The 25937-nt window shown below is 42.5% G+C and overlaps 1 protein-coding gene and 1 non-coding gene across 3 annotated transcripts in view; one reads left to right on the plus strand and one right to left on the minus strand.

Moving 5' to 3' along the window:
* ZZEF1 (zinc finger ZZ-type and EF-hand domain containing 1) overlaps positions 1-25937 on the plus strand; it is a 99979-nt gene that overhangs the window by 67821 nt on the left and 6221 nt on the right. For both annotated transcript variants that reach the window (XM_087825944.1, XM_087825943.1), the window contains 18 exons: positions 1146-1311; positions 2137-2399; positions 3323-3492; positions 7099-7249; positions 8638-8777; positions 9103-9383; positions 10113-10287; positions 10806-10938; positions 11601-11794; positions 13587-13706; positions 15112-15303; positions 16111-16211; positions 17530-17665; positions 17767-18126; positions 19948-20091; positions 20588-20756; positions 20933-21031; positions 21420-21585. In XM_087825944.1, coding sequence (XP_087682070.1) covers positions 1146-1311; positions 2137-2399; positions 3323-3492; positions 7099-7249; positions 8638-8777; positions 9103-9383; positions 10113-10287; positions 10806-10938; positions 11601-11794; positions 13587-13706; positions 15112-15303; positions 16111-16211; positions 17530-17665; positions 17767-18126; positions 19948-20091; positions 20588-20756; positions 20933-21031; positions 21420-21585 — 3160 coding nt within the window. The remainder of the gene's footprint in view (positions 1-1145; positions 1312-2136; positions 2400-3322; positions 3493-7098; positions 7250-8637; positions 8778-9102; positions 9384-10112; positions 10288-10805; positions 10939-11600; positions 11795-13586; positions 13707-15111; positions 15304-16110; positions 16212-17529; positions 17666-17766; positions 18127-19947; positions 20092-20587; positions 20757-20932; positions 21032-21419; positions 21586-25937) is intronic.
* LOC148091214 (U6 spliceosomal RNA) lies at positions 6036-6142 on the minus strand. Its single transcript, XR_015715954.1, has one exon. It is a non-coding gene; the product is annotated as a U6 spliceosomal RNA (small nuclear RNA).

Below are 25937 nucleotides of genomic sequence, written 5' to 3' on the forward strand. Positions count from 1 at the left end.
GTGCGTGGCCTGGTCATAAAAGACACAGGGCCCTGCCCTGGAAGGACACTGGACATGTCTATTCTAGCACAAGAGTGTTCATTGCTGAGTTACAGATGAGCATTTAGGTTATTCTGGAAAAGTTCAGAAGTAGTAGCAGTCATTGCTGCAGGGAAGGCTGGTGGAGGAGGTTGGATGTGAATTGACCTTTGAAGAAAGTTAGAACTGGGTGATGTGAAGGAAACATTGAAGGGTGCATCACCATCCAAAGCAGAGCAAGTCCAGGGCCCGAGGAGTGAGCATCTGTAGTATGTTTAGGTAGACATGCTCAAGTGTCCAGCCGAGTGATGGATTGAGGCAGGTGCCCAGATTGTGGGACCCTGAGATACTAGGCTAAGGAATTTGAATGAGTTTACAGACATCAGGGAAGGTTTTTCAAGCAGGATATTAACATCATCAGAGCTATGATAGAGGAAGGTGGTTCTGTCCATGTAAGAGTTTCCTTTAGGAAGTCAGTCACAGTGGTGACAAAGGGACTAGTGCCTGGACTAGGTTTGTGGCAGTGGGAACAGAAGTGGATCAGACGTGAGGAGCAGCAAGTAGAGTCTGTGTCAGTGTTTAGAGACCCACTGGACTTAGAGTAGGAAAGAGACCAGAGCAGTCTGTCTCTTTTGTGATTAACATTCTTTTTCACTCACTGGGTCTGGGGTTATGAAGTTTGTTTTCATCTCTGATTCTGGAATGAAAATGTAAGAGCAAAAACCTGATTGCTCCTCAATGCTTATTACCAGGAATACACAATAGGTGCTTAGTATTTGTCAGAGGAGGGGTCATGGAAGGTAGCTTACAAATGGGCATGTGGACTTGTTTCTGCCAAACAGTGGTCATAATGGAAATTAGTCATCTATTTGATCAGTATCTATGTTGCGTTGGAAAAGGGGCCAATCCACAGTACCATTGATAAGGTCTGTGCTGAGAATATTGTTCATATACTTGCTCAGAGCCACTGGGCAGAATGCTCTGGTCTCCAGAAGATGCCTGTGGCTCCTGACGTCCTGAGCAATGAATTGGGAACAGCCCTGCCTCTGAGTTGGTTTAGGTTTGGAAACAGTCCTTCTAAGAGCACTTTGCCCAACCCACCTCACACTGATATTTTTTTCCCTCAGGTGGGGTGAAGCCTGAGGGCCACGGAGATGACCATGAAATGGTCAACATGGAGTTTACTTGTGACCACTGCCAGGGTTTGATCATAGGCCGGAGGATGAATTGCAACGTGTGCGATGACTTTGACCTTTGCTATGGATGCTATGCAGCAAAGAAATATTCCTATGGGTATGTCTCATATGACCTCTATCCCTGTAACTTTTTCTTCATGTATTCCTTCACTATTTTTTATAATAAAAAGCCTTTCATTATAAAAAATTTCGAACATAACCACAAATAAAGAAGCTAGTACAGTGAATCCCCATTAATATCCATTACCCAGATCCAGCAATTAGGAAGATTTTGCTATGTGTGCTTAGCTTATTCCTTCCTTTATTACTTTGTTAAAGTATTTTCAAGCAAATTACAGATGTTAAATCATTTTTTTGGTACATACTTCACATCCATCTCTAAAAATTATGGGCATTTCTCACATTACCACAATGCTATAACCACACCCTGCAAAACTTCTCAATAAGGAACTCTTACATCTTCTGGTTTTCTTTTTCTTAAATATATCTTTATTGATTTCAGAGAGAGAGGAAGGGAGAGGAAGAGAGAGAGAGAAACATCAATGATGAGAGAGTCATTGATCGGCTGCCTCTTGCACACCCCACACTGGGGGTCAAGCCTGCAACCCAGGCATGTGCCCTGACTGTGAATCAAACTGCCATCTCCTGGATCCTAGGTCGATGCTCAACTGCTGAGCCATGCCTGGCCGGGCTCTTCCGGTTTTCATAGAAAGTTTTCTGGGGGCTGTGAAATGCTGCAGTGATATGTACAGTGTTTGTGTTTGTTCATTTTGGGGGGTGAGGACCCTACTTATCTTTAAATTTTCAATAACCATAGCCGTAGAGGTAATGAATGCTCAGCTGTGACCATGCATGTGCTCCCCTGAGGCCCTTTTCTCCTTTATGGAGGTGTGTAGGACTTAAAAATGTCTTGCCTTTGCAGCCATTTGCCTACCCACAGTATCACGGCCCACCCAATGGTGACCATCCGGATCAGCGACCGACAGAGGCTCATCCAGCCCTATATCCACAACTATGCCTGGCTGCTCTTTGCCGCCCTAGCTCTCTATAGTGCCCACCTGGCCAGCTCAGAGGAAGTGGATGGTGAGAAGCTGGATCCCCAGGCCCGCAGCAATGCCGTCACCCTGCGGAGTCAGTGCATGCAGCTTGTCGGGGACTGTCTCATGAAGGCTCACCAGGGAAAAGGTGATTGTTTCTCATGCACAGAGGCCAAAGTCAGCCAACCCTCAGCTTCTTGTGAAGGAAAAGCCCCAGCAGAAGTGAAACACTATGCTCTGTATAGAGGCTACAAAACCCAGTTTTCCACAACTGGTGCTCACCCTGGTGTGGAACTTTATTCTAAATTTCCAAATGCATTTGAGAGAAATATTGGCATTAAAGTAGCCTTTAGTTTCTCTAAAATATGTACATGAAATGTAAAATAGATTAATAATTAAAACCCTTGATGTCTGTGGATGAAGTATTTCGTATTTGAATCTATCAGACTTAACTTTGCCAAAGGAATTCAGCCTTTTTTTAAACCTGGAGTGCAAATCTACTCCCACACAACCGTATTCTAGAGGAGAGCTATTCATAACTAAAACAGTTTGACTAATGAAACAGCTAGATGATTTTGACTTTACTGAGGGGAGTTTGGGAGAAAATAACGTGAATGTTAAACTTCTGAGACATTTAAATTCCTTGCAGAATAAGGGACTCCCCATTCTAGTAAACACTGAGGAAATTGGGCCTGTAATAGGTACAGGTGGAAAGTCTCAGTGCTTCAGAGCTATGTTACTATCTGTTTGCCAGTGGGAATTTAGAAATCTAGTTGTGTGGAGCTACTATAAAATATTTATGATTTTCTAAATAGACAATCTTATTGTATCTTTTGTCTTCTGTTGTTAATAAAATACAGGTATCCCTTGCTATCCAAACTTTTGGTGTCTGAAATCAGGAGCTGAATAGATTTGGATAGCCAGGGAGGTTTGTATTGAGCACTGCTTGGTTTGGTTTGTAGAGAATTCAGTCATTTATGTCCATAAAGTAGCAAAGTGATTTATGGCATTTGCAGGAAATCACTCTTTTTATAAAACTTTTAACCATTCTCTCATTTGCTTCCCATGCAGGTCTTAAAGCTCTAGCTCTTCTTGGAGTATTGCCAGATGGTAACTCTACTCCAGGAAGTCGGGCCCTAGCAGTAGCTGTGCCCACCCCAACAGCAGAGGAGCAGCTGGAGACGGAAGCTCTACAGGTTGCCATGGAGCCGTCAGATGCAGGCCCTTTTGTGCACTGCAATGTAAGTAATGATTCTTTACTATGCAGAATCACAGCTTGAACTCAGAGCCATTCATACAAGGGGCAGAGTAGAGAGGTTAAGGGCAAAGATTTGACCCAGATTTCCTGGGTTCTGATCTCTGCTCTGTCAGACCTTCACTTCAGTTTTCTCATCTGTACAGCGGTGCAATAATAATACCTATTCCTTAGGGTTGTCAGGATTTACATACATTATACACATTGAATTAATGCAGATAAAGTACTTAAAACATTGTTCAGGTAGATCCGTATCAGTTCTAACTACTACTATTACTGCCTCCTGGTGGTTTTTATAAGGATTGAACAAGATTATGTACCTAAAGAGATTAGTTCCTGGTCCCTGGTGAACACTACATGTATGAAGCTATTTTTATATTCAGCCAACAAATAGGTGGCATAAGTGCTTGCTATTTACCAAGTAGGCGCAGTAGTTTCCATACACTTGTATAAGCAGAAGAAAAGCCTTCTGGATCCAGGCATCCCCTATGATCATGACAGGATCGTTTTGTGAGAGAGCACAGCATGTAGCTTCTGTGATGCTGCCTCCAAGGCTGGCATTGACACTGTCCATGCTCCCTGACTTTGCCTCCAGAGCTGCTAATGTTTCTGTCCTCTGTCTCTCATGTTAACTAGTTCAGCATCCCCCACTTGGTGGCTGTAGCTCACTCAGAACCCATTGTCATTTAGAGGACAACAAAAGCAAAAGCTTGAAAATTCTATTAGCTTCATTCAGCCAGAGCGCCAGCTCAAGACTGGTGACATAATCTTCAAGCCTGCCTCTCAGGTGTCAACATTTGACCATAAAACCAGGCAGCATTTTACCCACTGATTATAGTGGGGCAGAGAGAAAGTTATACCAGAGACAGGATAAATCAGCTTATCTTCATCTTGGAGCCTGGGGATAATTATATCTTCTTATGAGCTCCCAGCATCATATATGCTACCCAAAGCACTGGGCTCCCCATTTATCCACTTTATCATTATTTATATCAGAGTGGACTTGGCGAATTCTTTTTATTTAATGGATTAAAATCTGTTACTTTTCATCATTTATTTTGATGCTCAAATTGTTCCATATTTGGCCAGTGGCATCTCCGTTCAGCTGACTTTTGTGTCCTTTTGATGCCTCCACTATTCTTTGAGCATTTTGTTAATTTTTGATACAGAAAGATGTTTCAGGCTTATTTTAGGCCTTCCTTACCTAGAGACCGGAATCAGTCTTTTTCTAAGGAGTTCCCAGGGCATTATTTTTTTCCCTAGGTGTCTCCATCTTTTGGGGCCCCTTCCCATCAGCATCTGGGTGCACCCAAGGTATCCAGCCCTCTGGCACAGTCTCTTAAAAGCTGCAGTTTCCAGTACTTTCCCCACAAAAGAACCTGAATGTCCCCACTACGATGGTCCCACGGACCATATCCCATTTGGGACCTGAATACAAATCACTTGTTTAACTCCCACGTGTTTCTAGCCAACTTCAGACCCTATTAAGGGTATCTTCCCTCCCTCCCTGGATGACTAGAAATACTTTTTGTTTTAAACAACCAAGAAACCAACCTCCGCCAGAGGCATCACCCAGGAGATTTTATCTACAAGGGCCTCAGGCCAATAATGTGCCACTTGGGTGCCATTTGGGTGCAACTGCAGTGTGGCGCTTGGGAGTCCTGTTATAACGGGAAAGAAGATCAAGAGTAAATGATTAGCCAGAACTGTGGAATTATGTTATTTTCACAAAGGCCACATGGTACAGAGTGTGGTGCTGGAGGTCTGATTTTCAGAGGGGACATTTTTCCTCCTGTTGGATTGATCCCTTTAGTATTATGTAGTGACTGTCTTTGTCTCCTGTTATGGTCTTTATTTTGAAGTCTGTTTTGTCAGAAATAACTATTGCTACTCCAGCTTTTTTTTCCTTTCCAGTTGCATAGAATATTTTATTCCATCCCTTCACTTTTAACCTGTGTGAATCTTTTGCTCTCAGGTAGGTCTCTTGTAGACAGCGTATATTTGAGTCCTGTTTTCTTATCCATTCAGCTATTCTATGTCTCTTGATTGTACCATTTATTCCATTTACATTTAAGGTTACTATTGATATAAACTTATTTAATGCCATTTTTCCTCTTTATGCTGATGTACCTTTCTCTCACTATTCCTTTCTTTTCTTAGAGCAGTCCTTTTAGCATTTCTTGCAATGCTGGTTTCATGGTACTGAACTCCTTTAGTCTTTTTTTATCTGGGAAGCTCTTTGTTTCATGTTCAATTTTAAATGATAGCCTTGCTGGATAAAGCAATCTTGGTTGCATGTTCTTGCTTTTCATTGCTTTGAGAACTTCATGCCACTCCCTTCTGGCCTGAAGAGTTTCTGTTGAGAGATCCGATGTCAGCCTTATGGGGTTCCCTTGACATTTGCCATTTTAATTATGATGTGCCTTGGAGTGCGTCTCTTTGGGTCCCTCTTATTTGGAACCCTCTGTGCTTCCTGAACTTGTATGGCTTTCTCCCTCACCAGCATAGGGAAGTTTTCTGGCATCGTTTAAAAATATGGAACACTTCATGAATTTGTGTGTCATCCATGCACAGGGACCATGCTAATCTTCTCTGTATCATTCTAATTTTAGTATATGTGCTGCCAAAGTGAGCACGGGAACATTTTTAACAAAGCAAGTGGCTCTCCCAGTCTCGGTCCCCTCTTAGGATAATCTTATAACCACTTTTTCTTAGGAGGGGCCTGAGGGTTGGATTGATCTTAAAGTTATAGTATCTAGAGAGAGGGTGATAAGCAGCTGCCACTAGGAGATGTCAGCGGGGTTTGGTGTTGTATAAAACTCCACCTTTGGATTCGAAGCGTCCTGGCCTTCCCAGATTTCTTGGAGCTGGGGTGCCTTCACCGTGGACAGAAGACTTCCTGTGTGACCTGCTTTCCATGTATAAACCTTTGTGACAACAGAGAAAAGCACTCTGAATGTCCAGGGAGTGCAGGTGATTTTGGGGTGACACTGAGTGACTCCTGAAGAAACTCAGGCTGAGAATGTCACCCTGCCAATCTGGGCAGCTCACTGCCAGACTCCTGAGCCTACAAAACCCTCACAGCTCTGAGGGCCCCCTTCACAAGTCTCCTTGCCAAAGCGGAATTCTCAAAAGTGAGTCAGTTTAGTGTACTCGAAGGACATGCACACCTTTGATTGTTTCTTTTCCCCAAGAGAAGGACTTTCCATACTTGGCTTCTGAAAGCCAAATAGGATGTATTAAAGGTTTTAATAGAGCCAATGCTATGTGACTATAGGCTCTGACTGAGGGCATTGGGAAAATGTTTGTTGGGATGTGACACAGAGTAGAGTCATCATTAGAAATGAAGGACATTTTCTAATGGAATTCAGAACTATTTTAGTGTGTGAAGACTGGTTAATGATTTTTTAAAAAATATATCTTTATTGACCTGAGAGAGAGAGAGGAAAGGGAGAGGGAGAGAGAGAGATAGAAACATCAGTGATAAATGAGAGAATCTGGCTGGTTAATGATTTTAAAAGTCATAATATTAATGAGTAAACTTTCACAATAAGAAATGTCGATTCTTTTACACTTATCATTCGGATTTTAGGGAGAGAGTGGTGTTCATAAGGAAGTCATACCTTTGGATCACAAGCAGAGAAATAAGGCAGATGAAAGTGGGTCATTAATGAAGGATCCTTCATGCCAGGCTCAAATTTCAGACTCGCCCGCAGATGCTACCACACCTACAGGACTTTCAGGTAAAGACTATTGGACCATTCCCTAGAGCTATCTCATCTTAAAATGCACACCTACTCATCCCTCAGCTATTGGTTACACAACTTAAAATTGTCCAGCAAACCAGGGGTGCATGGTTTCCTAGCTCTCTATCAAATGGTACTGATAATACTTTGAAAGCCATCTTTCCTTCACCTTGCCTGCTTTCCTACCCTGTTTATTTCCTAATTTGCTGAGTGCCTTCTGTGTACCATGCACTGTGATAGACCCTGGGGTTGAAACAGGGACCAAGTCAGACAGGTAGACACATAGCTCCTGCCCTTGTGGAACTTAGTCTGGGAGGGTTTAAGGCAAAGGTGCTGATAACTAATTTGAGGTGGAATGGGATTCTGTTCAGCAGAGAAGGGTAAGGGGTGTTAACAGTGACTGGTATCTAACTGAAACAGTTGTATTCATTAAAGTGAATCAACATAAAGCCTTTAAAGGAAGGGCATTTAGAGCAGAAAGAACAATGTGAGCAATGGCCCAGAGTGGAAAACCCCCAGACAAATACAGGGAGAAGCCCCTCAGCAGGTGTGCGGGGATGAGGTGGAGCCCTGGAAGGTGAAACTGGAGAGGTGCTCTGCTGTAGAGGGCCTCAGATGCCTGCCTGGAGAGAGCAGCGGCAAGGTCAGAGCTGTGTCATACAGCTCTGGGAGATGGGAGATGGAAGTGCTGTGGGCCAAACAAACTCGGCCTCCTCCTCAGGGCAGCTTAGGGATGTAAGGTCTTTCCCATGTACCCGCTCTGTGATGGAGGTAGGGATGAGTGCCTGACATCCTGCCCTGTCTGTGGGGCCCGCTCTCTGAAGGGACTGATGCTCATCTCTGCAGTGTGTATAAATTCTGAGTTCCAGAAAACAGCCAGACACTCCATGTCAGTCCAAGTCATCAAAGTCCACTCTGGTCCGATCTACTGGGGATCAGCATCCTGGTTGACATACAGTTTTTTCATTCACCAAGTATTGATTGGGCACCTGCCATTGCTTCAGAAACGTTTCCTGGTGCTTGTGATACATCATTAACCCACCTCACCCCCACTCCCTGCCCCAAGAATAGAAGGGGAAGACAGACAATACATAATAGCAATGATGTGGTATGTTAAAAGGTAGTTAAATATTGTGAGCACAAACAAGCAGGGCCAGGGGAATGAGGGTCACAGAGGGGATGGGAGAGAGAAGGTTGGACAGGCTCTACATTTAATATGGTGATCAGGGTAGCCCTCCTTGAGCAAGACATATGTGTTCAGCAATAGGCTTTTGAAGTCCCAGTTTTGTTCCCTAGAGGCACAGGGACAGTGCAGTGGTTTACTTGCCTCTTTGTACATACATAGAAGCTGGCACAATCTGAAAGTTTGGTATTTTACAACTCAGATGCTGAAAATTTAGAAGCGTCATCTCAGAAACCGGTGGAGGAAAAGGCAGTCACTCCAAGCCCTGAGCAGGTGTTTGCTGAGTGTTCCCAGAAGAGGATTTTGGGATTACTAGCAGCCATGTTACCTCCCTTAAAGTCGGTAAGAGACAAATGGCATTTTCTTTTTAAAAGAGCAGTAGTGTTATGCATAGAAAAAAAAAAATTTGTAAGCCATATACTGAACCCAACTGTTAACAGCAATCATCTCTGTGTCCTTGAGGGTAGAGTTATAAATTAGAAGTAGGATTGTAATATGATATCTGAGATTGTATTTTATAATTGGTTGTATATAAGCCATTTATGAAAGACATTGCATAATTCCTTTGGCACTAGGCCAGTTGTAAATAAAACGTGAAGGGAATGGAATCTTTAGTTGTTAATTTTACGTGGATTTTGTATTGAACAGATTTTTCTCCCTCTCTTAGCAGGATCCCACAGTCCCCCTGATAGACCTGGAGCACGTCCTCCCACTCATGTTTCAGGTTGTCATCTCAAACGCAGGCCACCTGAATGAAACCTACCACCTCACCCTGGGTCTTCTTGGCCAGTTAATCATCCGCCTTTTACCATCAGAGGTAGATGCTGCAGTGACCAAGGTCCTCTCAGCCAAACACAACCTGTTTGCTGCAGGGGACAATTCCATTGTGCCAGATGGCTGGAAGACCACCCACCTGCTCTTTAGCCTGGGAGCTGTGTGTCTGGACAGGTAGCCGCCTCCACTTTACTCCACCTTACTCCTCCTTGGTGTTCATTTCTTTAAGTCAGTGATCTGGCTGTTGATTAATTTCAGTGTGCTTCAGTGCTGTTGTCTGGGAATCTTTTTTGAGAATAGAGTTAGTTTTATAAGCAATGCTGTCAACAGACATTAAACTGTGCTTAAAACCCACATTAAAATAGCTGTGCAGTCTGGGTATTATTTGCTGATTCAACCCTCTGATTTGTTTTCTCCTGAAAGCAGTAAGTGTAGGCTTTGGGGTTGAAGAAAATAGATCTGTTTTCATTATAAAAGTAACCATCACAATACCAAATTTAAAAACAGAAATGAAGAATAAAAAGCACCCTGGCTCACACCATATTAATGCATTTGATGCTGTTTTAATATATTTCCTTTCAACAACAAAAAAGAAAGAAATATAAACAAAAACAAAACAAAACATAGTTCCTTCCAAGCTTTTTTTCTGTCATGAATATACACAAGTGCACACACATGTATAAGTTTTTATAGAGATTTTTTTAAACGTAGCTGTAGATTGAATATGTAAGTAACAGATCTTGATTTTTCCCCACTTACCGTTATATGAAAAGCATCATTCTGGTAGTTTTTAAACTAAGTAAGGAATGGCTCTTTGGCATGCTTCTGGGTCTGCCTTGGAGTATAGTGAACTTGCTGAGTTTAGTTTGGAGCCTGTGCACTAATGGAGCTCTTGCCTTCCAGCCGGGTGGGTTTGGACTGGGCATGCTCCATGGCAGAGATCCTGCGGTCACTCAACAGTGCCCCATTGTGGCGTGATGTCATTGCCACCTTCACAGACCATTGCATCAAGCAGTTGCCTTTCCAGCTGAAGCACACCAACATCTTCACCTTGCTAGTGCTGGTCGGCTTCCCGCAGGTACAGCACACACATCAAAGTCTCTATAGTATATATCTTTGGAATTCTTTTCCCTGTTATATAATTTACTTGTATAATATTGATATATTTTCAAGATTATAGGATGGTTTGTTTAACTTGCATTTTCAACAATTTATTCTTTTGATTCATTTTGTTAGTCAATAGTTGGCTTTGAATAATAGTAACTGCAATATAGTAAATTACAAAGCACTTCGAAGTACAATTGTTTTTCACTTAGACATTCATCCTAATCTCATTTCTAATTTTCGTATCTGTCAACTGGTTGGGATAAAGAGGACTGTGAAATCATGGCGGCTTCATCCAGCAAGCACTTTAATCAATTCTGTGCCAGCCCTCTGACAGGCTTGGGACTTAGAGATGAGAAGAACCCTATCCTTGAGTGCTTGTTGAAGTCAGGGACACAAGCAAAGGGACTGGGCTTCTGTCTGATTAAGTACTCTTTCCTGTCTCTATGTGCTATTGAGTTGCTTTTTCTATCTCTCTCTTTCATGTTCTAGGTTCTCTGCATGGGAACCCGCTGTGTTTATATGGATAATGCCAATGAGCCACATAATGTGATCATCTTGAAGCACTTTACTGAGAAAAACAGGGCTGTGATCGTTGACGTCAAAACCCGGAAAAGGAAAACAGGTCCCGAGCATAATTATTTCTTGTAAAAATGGAGGAAAGTTGTCTAATCTCTGCATATTCTAAAATCAGTGAAGATACCTTGATTCTTGCCCTGCATGTGGTTTCTTTAAAAAACAAGTTACAGCTCCCTGAGCTTCTTTTTCATCATCTCTGGAATAATGATAATTGGGATAAATTTGAAGGCCCTTCCCATTATGTTATTTTGTATTTATGCTCTACTTTTTTTGGTTAAGCATATGTTTAGGTTCTGAACATTTAATTTTTCTATTTGTCAGTATCATTTGTTTCCTAACGGGTAATTTAAACATTATGGAGTCAGTGGCTACATGAGTGTAAAATAACTTTGAATGATTGTATTGGCATTCATGCCACTTTCCATTTTGTTTCATCAACAGAACAGTGAAAGTACATCATAAATGCCCTTTGACTTAATTTACCAAATCCCAAACAGTCTGGAATATCTAAGCATTATGTGCCCAGTTCTGCTCCTGAAATAATCTGCGTTCTTACTCAGCTTCAGCATTAGGCACTGTCTGTGATATTTTTGTGTATGGTATGAGGGGGGCTGCAGTTCTTGCACATTACTGGGGAAGACAGTTAGCTGAAGGAGGCATTAATTATACTCTTGGTGCCTTCTTTTCCTGCCTGACATCACCCTTCAGTGAAGGACTACCAGCTGGCCCAGAAAGGACAGGAATGCAGTGACTCCCAGGCCCAGCTGAGCCAATATTCCCAGCACTTTGCCTTTATCGCCAGTCACCTTCTGCAAACCAGCATGGATAGCCATTGTCCTGAGGCAGTGGAAGCAACTTGGGTCCTGTCCCTGGCCCTCAAAGGATTATATAAAACACTAAAGGTAATGGTGAGTTTCTTCCATTGCTACTGTACCTAGTTGTGATTTAACATCTGTGGGGCATTAACTAGGAGGAAATGCCTTCTGATTTCAGTGGATGCTTAACCATAGGATTTTGATTACTTTTAGAAATAATTGGGGCCTTGCATGAGGATAACTTTAAGGAAGAAAAATAATTTTCCTGATAGTTGGTTTTCTGTAGTTTTTCAGCACTGTTTTATGGAATCAGGTACTACTGCCTAACGGGCACATAACCTTGGAAGATGAGAAGACAAATGGACTGAATGTTTTCTTACTGCCGTCTGAACCACAGCCTCTTCTAGTTCAGCATAAGATAAGATAAAGGGAAGAGTAAAGGGGCTAGCATCCTATGGGATCTTTGAACAATAGGTTTGTCAGTTGGGGTGGGAGGAGGCAGACAAGTTAAAGAGCTGGGCAGTAGTTGGTGTGGAGATGAGAAGCCTTGGCTTATGGGGAACATACTTCTGCCCTCTGAAGGGCATGGGTGAGGAGGAAGGGATCACTTTAGGACAATCTTCCCAACAGAACTATCCATAAAAGAAAGATTTCATTTGAAAAGTGTGAGTTCCTTGACTTTGACAGCACTGGTCAGGAAGCCATGGAAAGACTCAAGCACCACAGGGAAACCAGACTGGATAGCATTTCAGCTCTGGCCCGGCCCTGAGAATTTGTAGTTTTATGATTGACACTATACATGCGCTGCTTGTTGATATCCTGGCATTTACCACAGTCTGCTATAGTTTTAGTTTGCATTATAGTAGGTAAGAGAAAATAAACTCCCTGAGGGCGGAGACCATTTCTGTCTTTGAATCCCTCATTCGGTAAATATTTGAACACCAAGTGCTAGATGGAACTGAGTATGTAGTTTTTTGGATTTTTTTGGTGGTTTTTGTTTTTTAAATATATCTTTATTGATTTCCGAGAGACGAAGGGGGGAAGGGGAGAGAGAGAGAGAAAGAGAGAGAGAGAGAAACATCAATGATGAGAGTTGTCATTGATCGGCTTCCTCCTGCACGCCCCCAACTGGGGATCAAGCCCACAACTCAGGCATGTGCCATGACCCGAAATCGAACCACTATCTCCTGGATCCTAGGTCAATGCTCAGCCACTGAGCCATGCCCAGCCAGGCTGAGTATGTAGTTTTGAATAAGAAAGAAGGTCCCTGATCGCATGGAGCTTACAGTCTAAACTGCAAGAGAGACAACAAAGAATCTGTAAGGAAAACTGTCATGAGTGAGAAAAGCCTTTCTGAGAAGGTGAAATTTGAGGTGATAGACAAGGAGTCTGGGCAGAGTGTTGCATGCTGGGAGAGTAGCAAACTCCAGGAACAGGCATGGTTGTCAGGGAGCAGAGAGAACACCTCCAGGGGTTCAGGATAGTGCACAAGAGGCAGATGAGACCACACAAGTAGGCAGGGAGCCTGTAGGACCTTGTTGGCCATGACTAAGAACTTGGATTTTAATTTAAAGAGCAGTGGGAAGCTTGCGGAAGGTAGAAAGCAGGAGAGGGACATAAAACCTCTGCTCTTAGCATAGGACTTAGCACATAGAGTGTATGAGGCTTCAGAATATTTGTTGAGTGAATGGACTGGAGAGTGAGTGAACAGACATAGGTTATGACTAAGGTTCAGAGTTTTATCCTTCCTGCTGACTCTTCACCTAAGGATGAATGTGGGCCACTGAGACTGGGCTCTGAAGGAGGCTTGCTTCTCTTTAGTGACCCTTAGCTTCTCCATTCTGAGACAATTGCAAATCATTCTTTTTCTGTTTGGCAGGCTCATGATTTTGAAGAGACCCATGCTACCTTCCTTCAGACTGATTTGCTGAAGCTGCTGGTGAAAAGGTGCAGCAAAGGGACCGGCTTCAGTAAAACGTGGCTCCTCCGGGACCTGGAAGTAAGGGATGAAGGTGGCTCCTCCTACTGCTAACTGTGCACATTTACTGGCCTGGGAGTTAGAATCACCAGTTAGTTGTAGCTGGTTCTTCCCTGTGCACTCTCACTCTGTGCAGTTGTTAAAACTGTGTCTTGTATTTGTCTTTTCTTTTGGAAATAGGGATATGGCACCTGTCCTCCCCTGTCAGGGAAAATGAATTTGATGTTTGTTCAAAGAACATTGGAAGAGAAGTATTTTATATGGAAACATTATGTCATGATAATAAAGTGTTCCCTTAATTATTATTTCCGTTTAAAGTTCCTTTGAGCTAAGATGAGTTTCTAAATTTGTCCTGACTTTTGTTTATTTTTTGTAGGATGTTAGTTGATAATTCTCATTTTATTACAGGCCTTAGATTGTTTTTAATACAATTATTATGGTTCCCTGTGGAGTTTCTGTACCAAGTGTCAGCTTGAGGTCCAGGAAAGGCTGCTGCTGTGTGAGAGGTGGTCAGCTGGCCTTGCTCAGTCCACAGAGGCCTGAACTTGAAGAAACAGGTGGCAGTTGCCACTGTACTGGAACATATTAATGGATAACCTGAAGAGCATTTGAGCTCTTGAGGAAATATTTTTAATTAATTTTTTTTGTTATTCACATAATAGAACCACATTGCAGAAAATTTGAAAAATAGAAAGAAAAAATTGTTTTACTCCCCAAACACAGTTACCAATAGTATTTTGTGTAGTTCCTTATTTTTCCCTCTGTGTTGGTAATAGATAGATACATTGATAGATTGATTTAGATTACACAGGGAGCATGGTATTCAAATAAATTGAGATCAGTGGATTCTCCTCGTCCTGGACTGTTTTAGCCACCACAGCCTGAGAGTTCGCCTCCTGCAGACTCAATGAAACCCACTCAGGTGGATTTCAGGTTTTTGCCGTTATTAGTGTTTCGTTGACCATACCATGAATATAACTTTTTACATATTTTACATTATTCCTCAAAGATGAGTCCCTGGGTTAGAGACGAACATTTTTATAGCTCTTTATGTAAATAATAATCCACCTTTACGTATCATATGCAAACATTAAAAATGGTGGTTATGAAAGCTGGCAACTTAGAAAAATGGCCATCTTATGATCTCAAGTCACCAAAATGCATTTTAAAAGCGTATCATTTTACATTGTCAGTGGCAAAGTTAGTAGACATAAAGTTCCTTCATGGTTTTAGTTAGCATTTCTTTGATTACAAGTACAATTGAACATGTTTTCATGTTTCTTTACTAATTATACATTCTTTTTGTGAATTCTGACATCTTTTGAAAAAGGTCAAATATTTTCTACCCCCGGAGGGTTAAGGATCTGGGTAATCTAACCCACCAAACACTCACTTTCCTGCCCTGTCTGATTTTCTTTCTGTGTAGATTTTGTCCATCATGCTGTACTCCTCAAAAAAGGAGATCAACATTTTGGCCGAGCATGGAGACTTGGAGCTAGATGAGCGAGGGGACCAAGAGGAGGAGATGGAACGGTCAGTCAGCAGCCCGAGTGAGCCGGAGCAGAAAAAGCTAGACCCTCTGGAAAGCCTGGATGAGCCCACCAGAATATGTTTCCTGGTACGTTCTTGGGTCATGGTGTGGACTGAGAAAGGACTGTAAGGAATGGATTCTCTTTGGCTTGACTATGCTTTAGCCTCCACAACCTGAAGCTCAACCTGAAGCCTCAATCTGTACTGTGCAGGACTGATCCAAAGAATGGAAAGGCCCTTACAACAGTACTTCCTAACATTTTTGGTTCTTGGACCCAAAAGCTGTAGATCATTTCTCCTATAAAATACACATTCAAATATACATGTAAAATTTTGCATGTAATTTCCAAGCCCATCCATAAACCCCCAAATGATAGTTCCCCCTCAGTTTCTCAGACATGCTTTCCCCGGACGAGCCACCCTTCCTCAGAATGATGTGAAAATGGGTGAGGGCTTGAACTCAAAGGGCCTGACTGTACGAAGAGTAAACAGAGAATGGGATGGATGTCAGAATAACAAGTGCAGTTTTTTGAAAATCAAAAGAAAGTTCAGTATACTTAGATTTATGTGCTAGTTGTCAGACTTGAGTGTGAGGCAGCGACAGAGAAGGCAGCAATGAGTACGGTGTGGTGGATAATTATTGCCTATTAGCATTGCATTGTCGACATAATATTTCTTTTGGTGTTTCTGTGTTTTATATTCTCCTTTATAATAGGAATGCACATTTTACAAATCCATGTTTTAGGGCTTATAATTTTATGTACTTTAAATACCCATATGATGTTCTTAAATTATAACATGTGGTAACTTAAGAAAATAATTGCTTTATCACTTTTGAGTTTAGATGATCAGTAATGTGTTTAAAGCACATTAAATTGTCTCTCTCCTGCTTCAGATGGCTCACGATGCCCTCAATGCCCCTCTACACATTCTCCGGGCCATATATGAACTGCAGATGAAAAGGACCGATTCGTTCTTCCTGGAGGTCCAGAAGAGGTAAGGGACGGCTAGATGCAGCTGAGTATGGTGAGTGTGAGAACACATGAGGGCAGGACTACACTAACCTCCTGCCAATGAGATCTGGAGAAAAGCTCCTGATAAACCAAGAAGCAGGTGTGAAATTGGTTTGTAGTGCTTCATAAAGTGACATGAAAACTGGCTGTACTGCACTGCAGGGATCATCTTGAGTTGTGTTGTATGTTCCTCTGGAAAAATTTCATTTGCAGTCTGCGTCTTAGAGTAAACTCACCATGGATGCAGAAATGGAGACAAACACCAAGGCTGTCTCATATGTCATCCCAGAGAGCAGACAGTGCAGAGCAGGACCTTCTGGTGAAAAGTGTTGTTTTGTTTGTTTATTTCTTCACCACTACATATTATATTCATGTCTTCAAGAATTATTATACACTCAACAACATTCCCTTTTTCTTTGACAGGAAGTTCAGAGCTAGTTCTTGGGCCCAGCTTTTAAAGTTTTGTAGAATTTTGCCTGTGCAACTAATCCCCTCCTCTGTTCCATGTCCTAGTTTTAACTTTCTATCCTAATTTATATCCAATTCCAACTTAATGTGCTTTTTAAATTTCTATTTCCCATATGTATTTCTTACATATTGCCTCAAATCCTTTGTGAGATAAAGCAGGGTTGCATCAGAAAGGGCATAGCCTAAGGTGCTGTAACTGAGAAACCCAGAAATATTATAGGTCAAGGAAGATAGGACTTGTTTTTCCTGTCACAGAACCATCTAGAGGTAGGCAGCAGTCCGGGCTGAGTGGGCAGCTCTGCTCCACAAACTGACCCCACTTTGTTCTCAGCTGTGTAGTACAGGCTGCCTCACCCCCCTACCTCCACCTCTCTGTTCCAGCCAAGAGGAAAGGGGGGCTAGAGAAAGGAGCACATCCTTAGTGCAGTGGTCTGAGGGTGGGCTTCAGAAGTGGCACACTTTACTGCGCTGGCCTCCCATTGGTAAAAACCTAGTTGCATGGCTCCATCTAGCTGCAGGGAGTGCTGGGAACCATGTCTCTAGCTGGATGATTCTCTATCTTGCTAAAACTTCAGGGAACTTTGTTCTAAAAGAAAGGGAGGATATCCTGAAGGACAATTTGCATACTCTGCCACAAGGCATACATGCACATCTGTGTGTATGAATAAATGAACACCGTGAATCCAGTTTGCAGAATATGGAAAGTAATAACGTAATTGCAAAGTAAGAGTTAAATACCTCTGATAAGCATTTCCGACATGTTTCACTGCAAGGTAAACTCTTGCCTTGCTGTGTATAACTTATGTACCCAATTTTGTGCTCCTTCTCTTCAGGTTTGATGGTGATGAGCTTACCACGGATGAAAGGATACGGGCCCTGGCTCAGAAGTGGCAGCCCAGTAGGAGTCTGAGACTAGAGGAGCAGAGTGCCAAAGCTGTGGATACAGACATGATTATCTTACCGTGCTTGGTATGTCGCCTCCACCTTGGAAACAAATGTCTGTCCCTGACTGCCACCCACCCCCGCTTGTGAGAAGGGCAGCCCTCTAATGGTGGTCTTTGGGTTTGCAGTCCCGGCCCACACGCTGTGACAAGGCCACTGCTGAGTCAAATCCTGTGACCCAGAAGCTGATCTCCAGCACTGAGAGTGAACTGCAGCAGAGCTACGCCAAGCAGCGGCGCACCAAGAGTGCTGCCCTCCTGCACAAGGAGCTGAACTGCAAGAGCAAGAGGGCAGTCCGGGACTACCTTTTCCGTGTGAATGAGGCCACAGCAATCCTGTATGCCCGCCACGTGCTCGCATCCTTGCTTGCTGAGTGGCCTGCGCACGTGCCAGTGAGCGAGGACATCCTGGAGCTACGTGGCCCTGCCCACATGACCTACATTTTTGATATGTTCATGCAGCTGGAAGAAAAGCACCGGTGGGAGAAGGTAATTAAGCAGGCCAAGCGGGGCCCTCACCCCACTCGCTCCTCCTCTCCTCTCCCCACCCCAACCCCACCCTAAGCATTTCAACAGTCTTCCTCTAGCAAGTGCCTTCCTGAGGTGAGCTTACCTGTGTGGCTGTAGGACTCCCAGCCAGGTGTGAATGCAACACAGGCAGGGTAGGGTCATTGTTGAACTCTCCCAAGTACCAGCCTGGAGCTGAGCGCACAGCCTAAAACAGACTTGGTGCTCAGAGTGTTTTGAAAAATGACCCCATAAAACTTGTTTTTGCTGTTTTCCCTTTTTGTATTCACACTTACAAGTCTGACTTTCTTTGTTAGGCTGTCTCTTCTCGTGTCCTGTAGCATCTCACTTAGTACGAACCCAGGGGGCTGAGTTAATTACAACTCTGATAGCTTGTTCCCATAATACAGGAAGCCTTCCAGGACAGTTTGTGTCTTCTCTTTTCAACCATCATTTCTAGAATGTCTACCCCAGGTCAGACACTCTTCCAGCACCTATACCTGTGTTACATTGTGACCCAGAGGTGAGGAAATCAAGCTGGGAGGTTTCTCTAAGGCTTCCAGCTTCTGGGTGGCAGACATTGGGGCTCACCAGGGTCTGTCTGTGCATCCTCTTAAGTCCAGTGCTCTAATTTTAAGGTTCAGTTTTGACAGGTAGAGGCCATTTTTTGTTTTCTTTTTAAATCAAATCAACTTGGTCTTTTTTTTTTATTTTAGAGAGAGAAAGGGGAAGACAGGGAGGGAGAAAGGGAGGAATGGAGAGGGGAGAGAGAGAAACATCAATGTGAGAAAGAAACGCTGATCAGTTGCCTCCCTCATGTGCCCCGACCAGGGATCGAACTCGAAACCTGGGTATGTGCCCTGACCAGGAATTGAACCCGCTACCTTTTGGTGTACAGGACAATGCTCCAACCAACTGAGCCACACTAGCCAGGGCTTCAAGTAGTGCTGGGTTAGCAATCCTTCACAGGTCTAAAAGCGTTTCTTCCACCTCCTGTTGGGTAGAACTAAAGGATCCGTATATCAGAAAATGGTCTAGAACTCAGGAGCCCCAGGCACTGTCTGCCGCTGAACTAGATAGTTTTAACACCACCTTCCCAGTTTCCAAGTACAAAAATCTTGAGTCACACTTGCTACCTCCTTCATCCCTGTCCTGTCCCCTTGCCACCCTCACCGCCTCATACACATACATGCACAGTACTTGAGGATTTGTCAGGAAGTGAATTTATTCTGTAATCCCTAATTTGCCTATCTCAGAATACCACCCATTTCTAAGTCCCCTAGATCCTTTCCCAGCCTCACAGCCTTGAAGTTGCTGGCATGTTTGCTGTAGCCATATTTCTCATTTGGAAGTGATGAAAGGGAGGCATTTTGTTTCTGCCAATCCCTGTCTTGAGTATGTCCTTCCACCATTGTTGCCCTATGGAGCTGCTAATTCTGCACCTCACTCTGGGCATTTATCCCATTGTGCTGTAATTGTTTATCTGCATGTCACTCCCTCTGCTAAGCTCAGGACTCTTCAGGAGCCAGGACCGTCTCTGATTGGTTCCATTGGTTCTTTCAGATCTCCTTCAAATAGTGCTGCTCTGAAAGTACTACAGTGTCCTGATTTAAAGCAAGGGCCTGCCCCTTCCAGTGAGAGTAGGCCGGTGGGGTGGCTTGAGGGCCTGGGGTGAGGGTCCAGGATGATGCCAGCCCCTGTAGATGGGCCTTGGGTTGAAGTAGACTCCCTTCTTCCTCATGGGGCAGATCCATGGCCCTGCCACTGGAAGGCCTTGACATTCCCTGCCTTATGTCCCACCAGATCCTGCAGAAGGTGCTCCAAGGCTGCCGAGAGAACATGCTGGGGACCATGGCTCTGGCTGCCTGCCAGTTCATGGAGGAGCCAGGAATGGAGGTGCAAGTGAGAGAGTCGAAACACCCATATAATAACAACACCAACTTTGAGGTACGATCCAGGATCACATATCACTCCTGTCCTCACCTCCCAAGCATATGTACTCACAGAGTTCACCCTTTACCCAAGACACAGCAAGCCCTTGCTGTTCCCTGAATGCATACGACTTTCCAGAACTGTTTGCCTGAAATGTACCCCCATATGGTCACATCTGCCTCTCACCTTGCCTCCTGCCATTAGTTCCTTCCTGACAGTCCCCTCCTGTCCTCTTCATTCTTCACAACAACCCAGACAGCCCTTCACTGAGACTCTTTCTGCCCTCCCCTCCTTCTCCAAGTGAAGCCTACCTGCTGCACCCTGGTCTGCACAAGTGTCATCCCTGCTGTGTGTGCAGCCCCTGTGCTTGCCCCCCATCCCAGCTAATGGCTCCTGGCACAGGGCTGTGACTCACTCATTCTTACACTCCAGTTTCAACTCAGGGCTTGGCATGAGGTCAGCCCTCGGTAATGACCAGCAATGACCAGTGTTCTTGTTTTCCCCTCCCTAGGATAAAGTTCACATTCCTGGTGCAATCTACCTCTCCATCAAATTTGATTCTCAGTGCAATACAGAGGAAGGCTGTGACGAATTAGCCATGTCCAGCAGTAGTGACTTTCAGCAAGACCGACACAATTTCAGTGGGTCTCAACAGAAGTGGAAAGATTTTGAGCTTCCAGGTAGTCGATAAATACTTGGTTATATTCACTCTTAGCATTAAGTCTTTAAAGTTAATCCTGAGAAGGGGAATCATTGGAAGATTTAAAATGGGGTTTATTATATTTCATCAGAAACCCCTCACTTGCCATTCCCTGTTATGCACTTTTATGACCTGTTTGATTTTTGTGTGATGCAGGAGATACTCTGTATTACCGCTTCACCTCTGACATGAGCAACACTGAGTGGGGCTACAAGTTCACTGTGACAGCTGGACACCTGGGGCGATTCCAAACAGGTGTGTGCTCTTCTCTTTCTATCTGCACCATCTCCCTGCTGGGGAAACTCTGTGGGTGTCAGTGCTGTTATGTCATTGATCTTTGTTAAAATCAAAGCAGGTACTTTTCTCTAAGACTTCCACAGATTTGTTTCACAAACCCCACTCATGTCACTCTTGAATATGCCATATAGTTGGTTGGTTGGTTGTGAACCTGAATGGCCAGAGAGAAGAGCCACCTAAAAAAGATGTTTGTTCTCTTAGAATTTGCCAGGGCATTTTTGCAGAAAAGGGGAAATGAAAATGTCTCTATGTTGCTTTTACAAAAGGCATAATTTCAGGCAAAATTTAAATGATCAGTTGTTTCATCGAATTTATTAAAATATCTGTGTTTTGTGGGGATTGCCAGGATTTGAGATTCTGAAGCAAATGTTGTCAGAAGAAAGAGTTGTGCCGCACCTCCCCTTAGCAAAAATTTGGGAATGGCTGGTAGGCGTGGCCTGTCGCCAGACTGGTCATCAGCGATTAAAAGCCATTCACCTACTTCTGAGGATTGTGATGTGCTGCAGCCACAGGTAAGCTGCCTTCTGGAGGTGAGTCTTGCGGGGTGTTTGTATTGCGAGTATCTCCTCCCACTCTGTGGCTTGCCCTTTTGCTCTTTTAGTGGTGTCTTTGATGAAAAGAAGTTTCTAAGTTTAATGTCTTCCAGTTTATTGATCATTTTCATAATGGTGGTGCTTTTGTTGTTGTTTAGGACATGTTGCCTTACATGACATTGGAATCATGAAGATATTTCCTATGTTATCTTCTAGAAGCTTCATTTTTCTTTCACATTTAGATCTACAGTCAACGTGGAATGAATTTTAGTGAATGATATGAAGTGTAGGGACCAAGATTAGTTTTTTCTCACATGGGTCTCTACCTTGACTGTAAGGACCACCTTTCCCTCACCACACTCCAGGGCCATCTTTGTCACAGAGTAGGCATCCATATGTGCGTGGATCTGCGTTGATCTCTTCTGTTCCATTGGTCATTCTGATTTTCCCTGGGCCAGCACCACACTGTCCTAAATCTGTAGCTTTATAGCAGATTTACATACCTAGCAGTGTACGTCCCTTTTCTTCAGGACTGTTCTGGCTATTTTTAACATTGCATGTGCATGTACATTTTAGAATTAGTTAATTTCCCCCCAGATTTATTGAGGTATAACTGGCAAATAAAATTGTAATGTGTTTAAAGTATAGAAAGTGATGATTGATATACTATGTATACATTGTGAAAGGATTCCTACCATCAGGTTAACACCTCTCATTTCACAGTGTACCAGGGTCCATGCTTCTCCACATCCTTGCCAGCATTTGTTATCTCTTTTTTTTTTTCATAATGACCACAATGACCATTGTGGTTATGATTTGCATCTCCCTGATTATTAGTGATGTTGAGCACCTTTTCATGTACCTGTTTGCCATTTGTATGTCTTCTTTGGGAAAATGTCAATCAGATCCTCTACCCATTTTTTTTTTCTTCACAGAGCTTTTACTATCTCACAAATGCTAGCCACAGATTTCTTTCCCATTCACCTTTCCAATTCCTAGAGCAGTCAGTCAATTCACCCGTTTACTAGCAGATCCTCTGAGCTGAGACCCAACAAAAAGTATCACTAGATCTATATATTGCATCAGAGGGTTGTCAGGCATAGAGGCAGCAGGAGTCATGGGTTTTCTTAATATAAAACATTCCAGTGATGCACACCCAGACTCCCTAGTTCACAGGTAAGGCATTTATAAGTTAACAACTGTGGGATCTATTTAAAATATAATAGGAAACGAGCCTATAATTAGAATGTAAGAAGTGCTCAACTCATTATTTTACTTAGAATCTTTGTAGTAAAAGCCTCAAAAGACTACAAACAAGTAGAAAAGGTTTATTTTGCTAATTTAGAATCAGCTTTTATTAGGCAGCTGTCTCAAAAGAGGACACATTCTGGCAACAAAGAACTGCTGCCATCACGATACTTTGCCCATTTTTAAATTGGATTATTTTTTTTATTATTGAGTTGTATGAGTTTCTTATATATTTTGAATATTAATCCCTTATCAGAAATGTGGTTTGCAGATATTTTCTCCCATTCAGTAGGTTCCCTTTTCATTTCATTGATGATTTCTTTTGCTATGCATAAGCTTTTTTTTTTTTTTTAATATTTTTTGAAATTTTTAACAAATTGATCTTAGAGAGGGAGGAAGGGAGAGAGAGAGAGATACATTGATTGGCTGCCTCCCATACATGCCCCAACCGGGGATTGAACCCACAACCTAGGTATGTGCCCGGACCAGGAATCAAACCCATGACCTTCTGATGCATGGGATGACACTCCAACCAACTGAGCCACACTGGCCATGGCTGTGCATAAGTTTTTAATTTGATGTAGTCCCACTTGTTTATTTTTGCTTTGGGTGTCAAATCCAAAAATCATTGACAAGATCAATGTCAAGAAGCTTACCACTATGTTTTCTTCCAGGAGTTTTACAGTTTCAGGTCTTACATTCAAGTCTTCAATCCATTTTGAGTTGATTTTTATGTATGGTATAAGATAGGGGTCCAGTTTCATTCTTTTATATATGGGTATCTAGTTTTCCCAGTACCACTGATGGAAGAGACTGTCCTTTCTTCATTGCATATTGGCACCTGTGTCTAAAAAATTAACCATATGTGCATGGATTTATTTCTGGCCTCTCAATTTTGTTCCATTGATCTGTATGTCTGCTTTTATGCCAATGCTATACTGTTTTAATTACTATAGCTTTGTAGTATAGTTTAAAATCAGGAAGCGTGATACTTTCAGCCTTGTTCTTTCTTAAGATTGCTGTGGTTATTCAGGGTCTTTTAACTCATGAACACAGAATATCTTTCCATTATTTGTGTCTTCAATTTCTTTCACCAATGTTTTATTGTTTTCAGTGTACAGATCTTTCATCTCCTTTGTTAAATTTATTCCTAAGTATTTTATTCTTTTGATCCTATTGTAAGTGGGATTGCTTTATTAATTTATCTTTCTGATAGTTCATTCTTAGTATATAGAAACAACTGATTTTTCTCTATTGATTTTGTATCTTGTAACTACTGAATTTATTAGTTCTGACAGTTTTTTAGTGGAGTCTTTAGGGTTTTCTGTCATATCATGTCATCTGCAAACAGAGACAGTTTTACTTCTTCCTTTTCAATTCTGATACCTTTATATCATTTTCTTACCTAATTGCTTAGGCTAGGACCTCCAGTACTATGTTGAATAGAGCTGGCAAGAGTGGGTATTCTTGTCTTGTTTCTGATTAGTCTATTTCTATAGACAACATGCATGCATACACACACACCCTTCTCACCTGATAGAATTTTGATTGACAATTTAGACCAATTAGAGAGGAATCAAGGTCTTTAGACCATTGAATCCTCTAATCCACAATCCTCCACTGTTTAGATCTTAGTAATGTTTTATAGTTTTCTATATAGAGGACTTGCACAACATTTTGTTAGATTTATTCCTAGGTGTTTATTGTTTTTGATGGTATTGTAGTTGGTATTTAAAATTTTTATTTTTGTTTTTGCTGATATATAATTAATTTTTGTGTATTGCCCTTGTATCTAGTGACTTTATTCTATTAGTTAGTTCTACAAGTGTATATGTAGATTATTCAGCACATGGTCATGTTATCTATAAATAATGAGTTTTATTTCTTCCACTCAATCCTTAGAAACTTTTTTGGCCTTTCTGCTGTAGCCAGGACATTCAGTAGAGTGTTGAATAGAAGTGGGGATTAAAGACATAATTGTCTTATTCCTCATCTCAGAGGGAAGGTTTTACTTATTTTATTATTATTATTTTTTTTATCTTAGAGAGAAGGAGAGAGAGAAACATCAGTTTGTTGTTCCACTAACTTATGCATTCATTGATTGATTCTTGTATGTGTTCTGACTGGGGATTGAACCTGCAACCTTGGCATATTGGGATGACACTCTATAATCAACTGAGCTACGTGGCCAGGGTGTCAGAGGGAGTTTTAGTGATTGTGCGCACACATATCATTCATACATTTTGTCCCTACCCTCCTTGCTCAGACCCCTACCTGTTAGGCAGTTCAGTACCCCCTTTTTGGCATTTTTAAGGCACACAGACACACAGAATGCTAGTCAGAGTCAAGTGATGATATTCGAAGTAAGGTTGTCTTCTCATGTAATATGGAGCTGCTATCTGAAAAATAAAGGACTCCAAGTCAGGGAAGAGAAAATGACAGCACCTATAGCCATTCTACGTACAGGCTGGCAGAAGAGAGGGAGAGAGGGAAAGCTGGGCATGATTGCCATTACCACTGTTTCCACGTATGCAAATATCAGGGGTCACTTAGCCCATAGAGCTTACTTATTTTGGTTCTTTTGAGAGTGGCTTCCAGTGAGAACTATCTGGTTGAGTGATGTGTATGAAACTTGTCACATCTCCAGTGTCTTCGTGGCTGCGTTTTTGCAGTTTGATGGCCATCCATTAGGGACTTCTGCACCCCCTCAGTCCCAGGGCCTGAGACTGGATGGGGCAGAGAGGAAAGGCAGCCCCCAGGGGAAGGAGGGCAGGTATAAGTGCCATAGTTCTGCCACAGGCATGAGCCATGCAGGTGCATTTTACTTCACACACTCAGTGCTTCCCTGAAAACTCCCTGTAAAGCTGTCTTTACATCAAACCAAACTTTCCCATTGGTTTACTTTGTGAAGACTTACTCCTCTGGAAGAAAATGATTGGCTCCAAAATTACACTCAAATTCTACAGAATTCTTTTTAAAGTCCTACATTACAGAGGAAAAAGCAAACTTTAAGATTATAAATATTTAAAGTCATGTCATAAGCCCAAGAATATTATTTCATAGTTATTCTCCTCTGAAGGATG

Source organism: Miniopterus natalensis, chromosome 17 (genome assembly GCF_054644295.1).
Source record: "Miniopterus natalensis isolate mMinNat1 chromosome 17, mMinNat1.hap1, whole genome shotgun sequence".
Lineage (NCBI taxonomy): Eukaryota > Metazoa > Chordata > Mammalia > Chiroptera > Miniopteridae > Miniopterus > Miniopterus natalensis.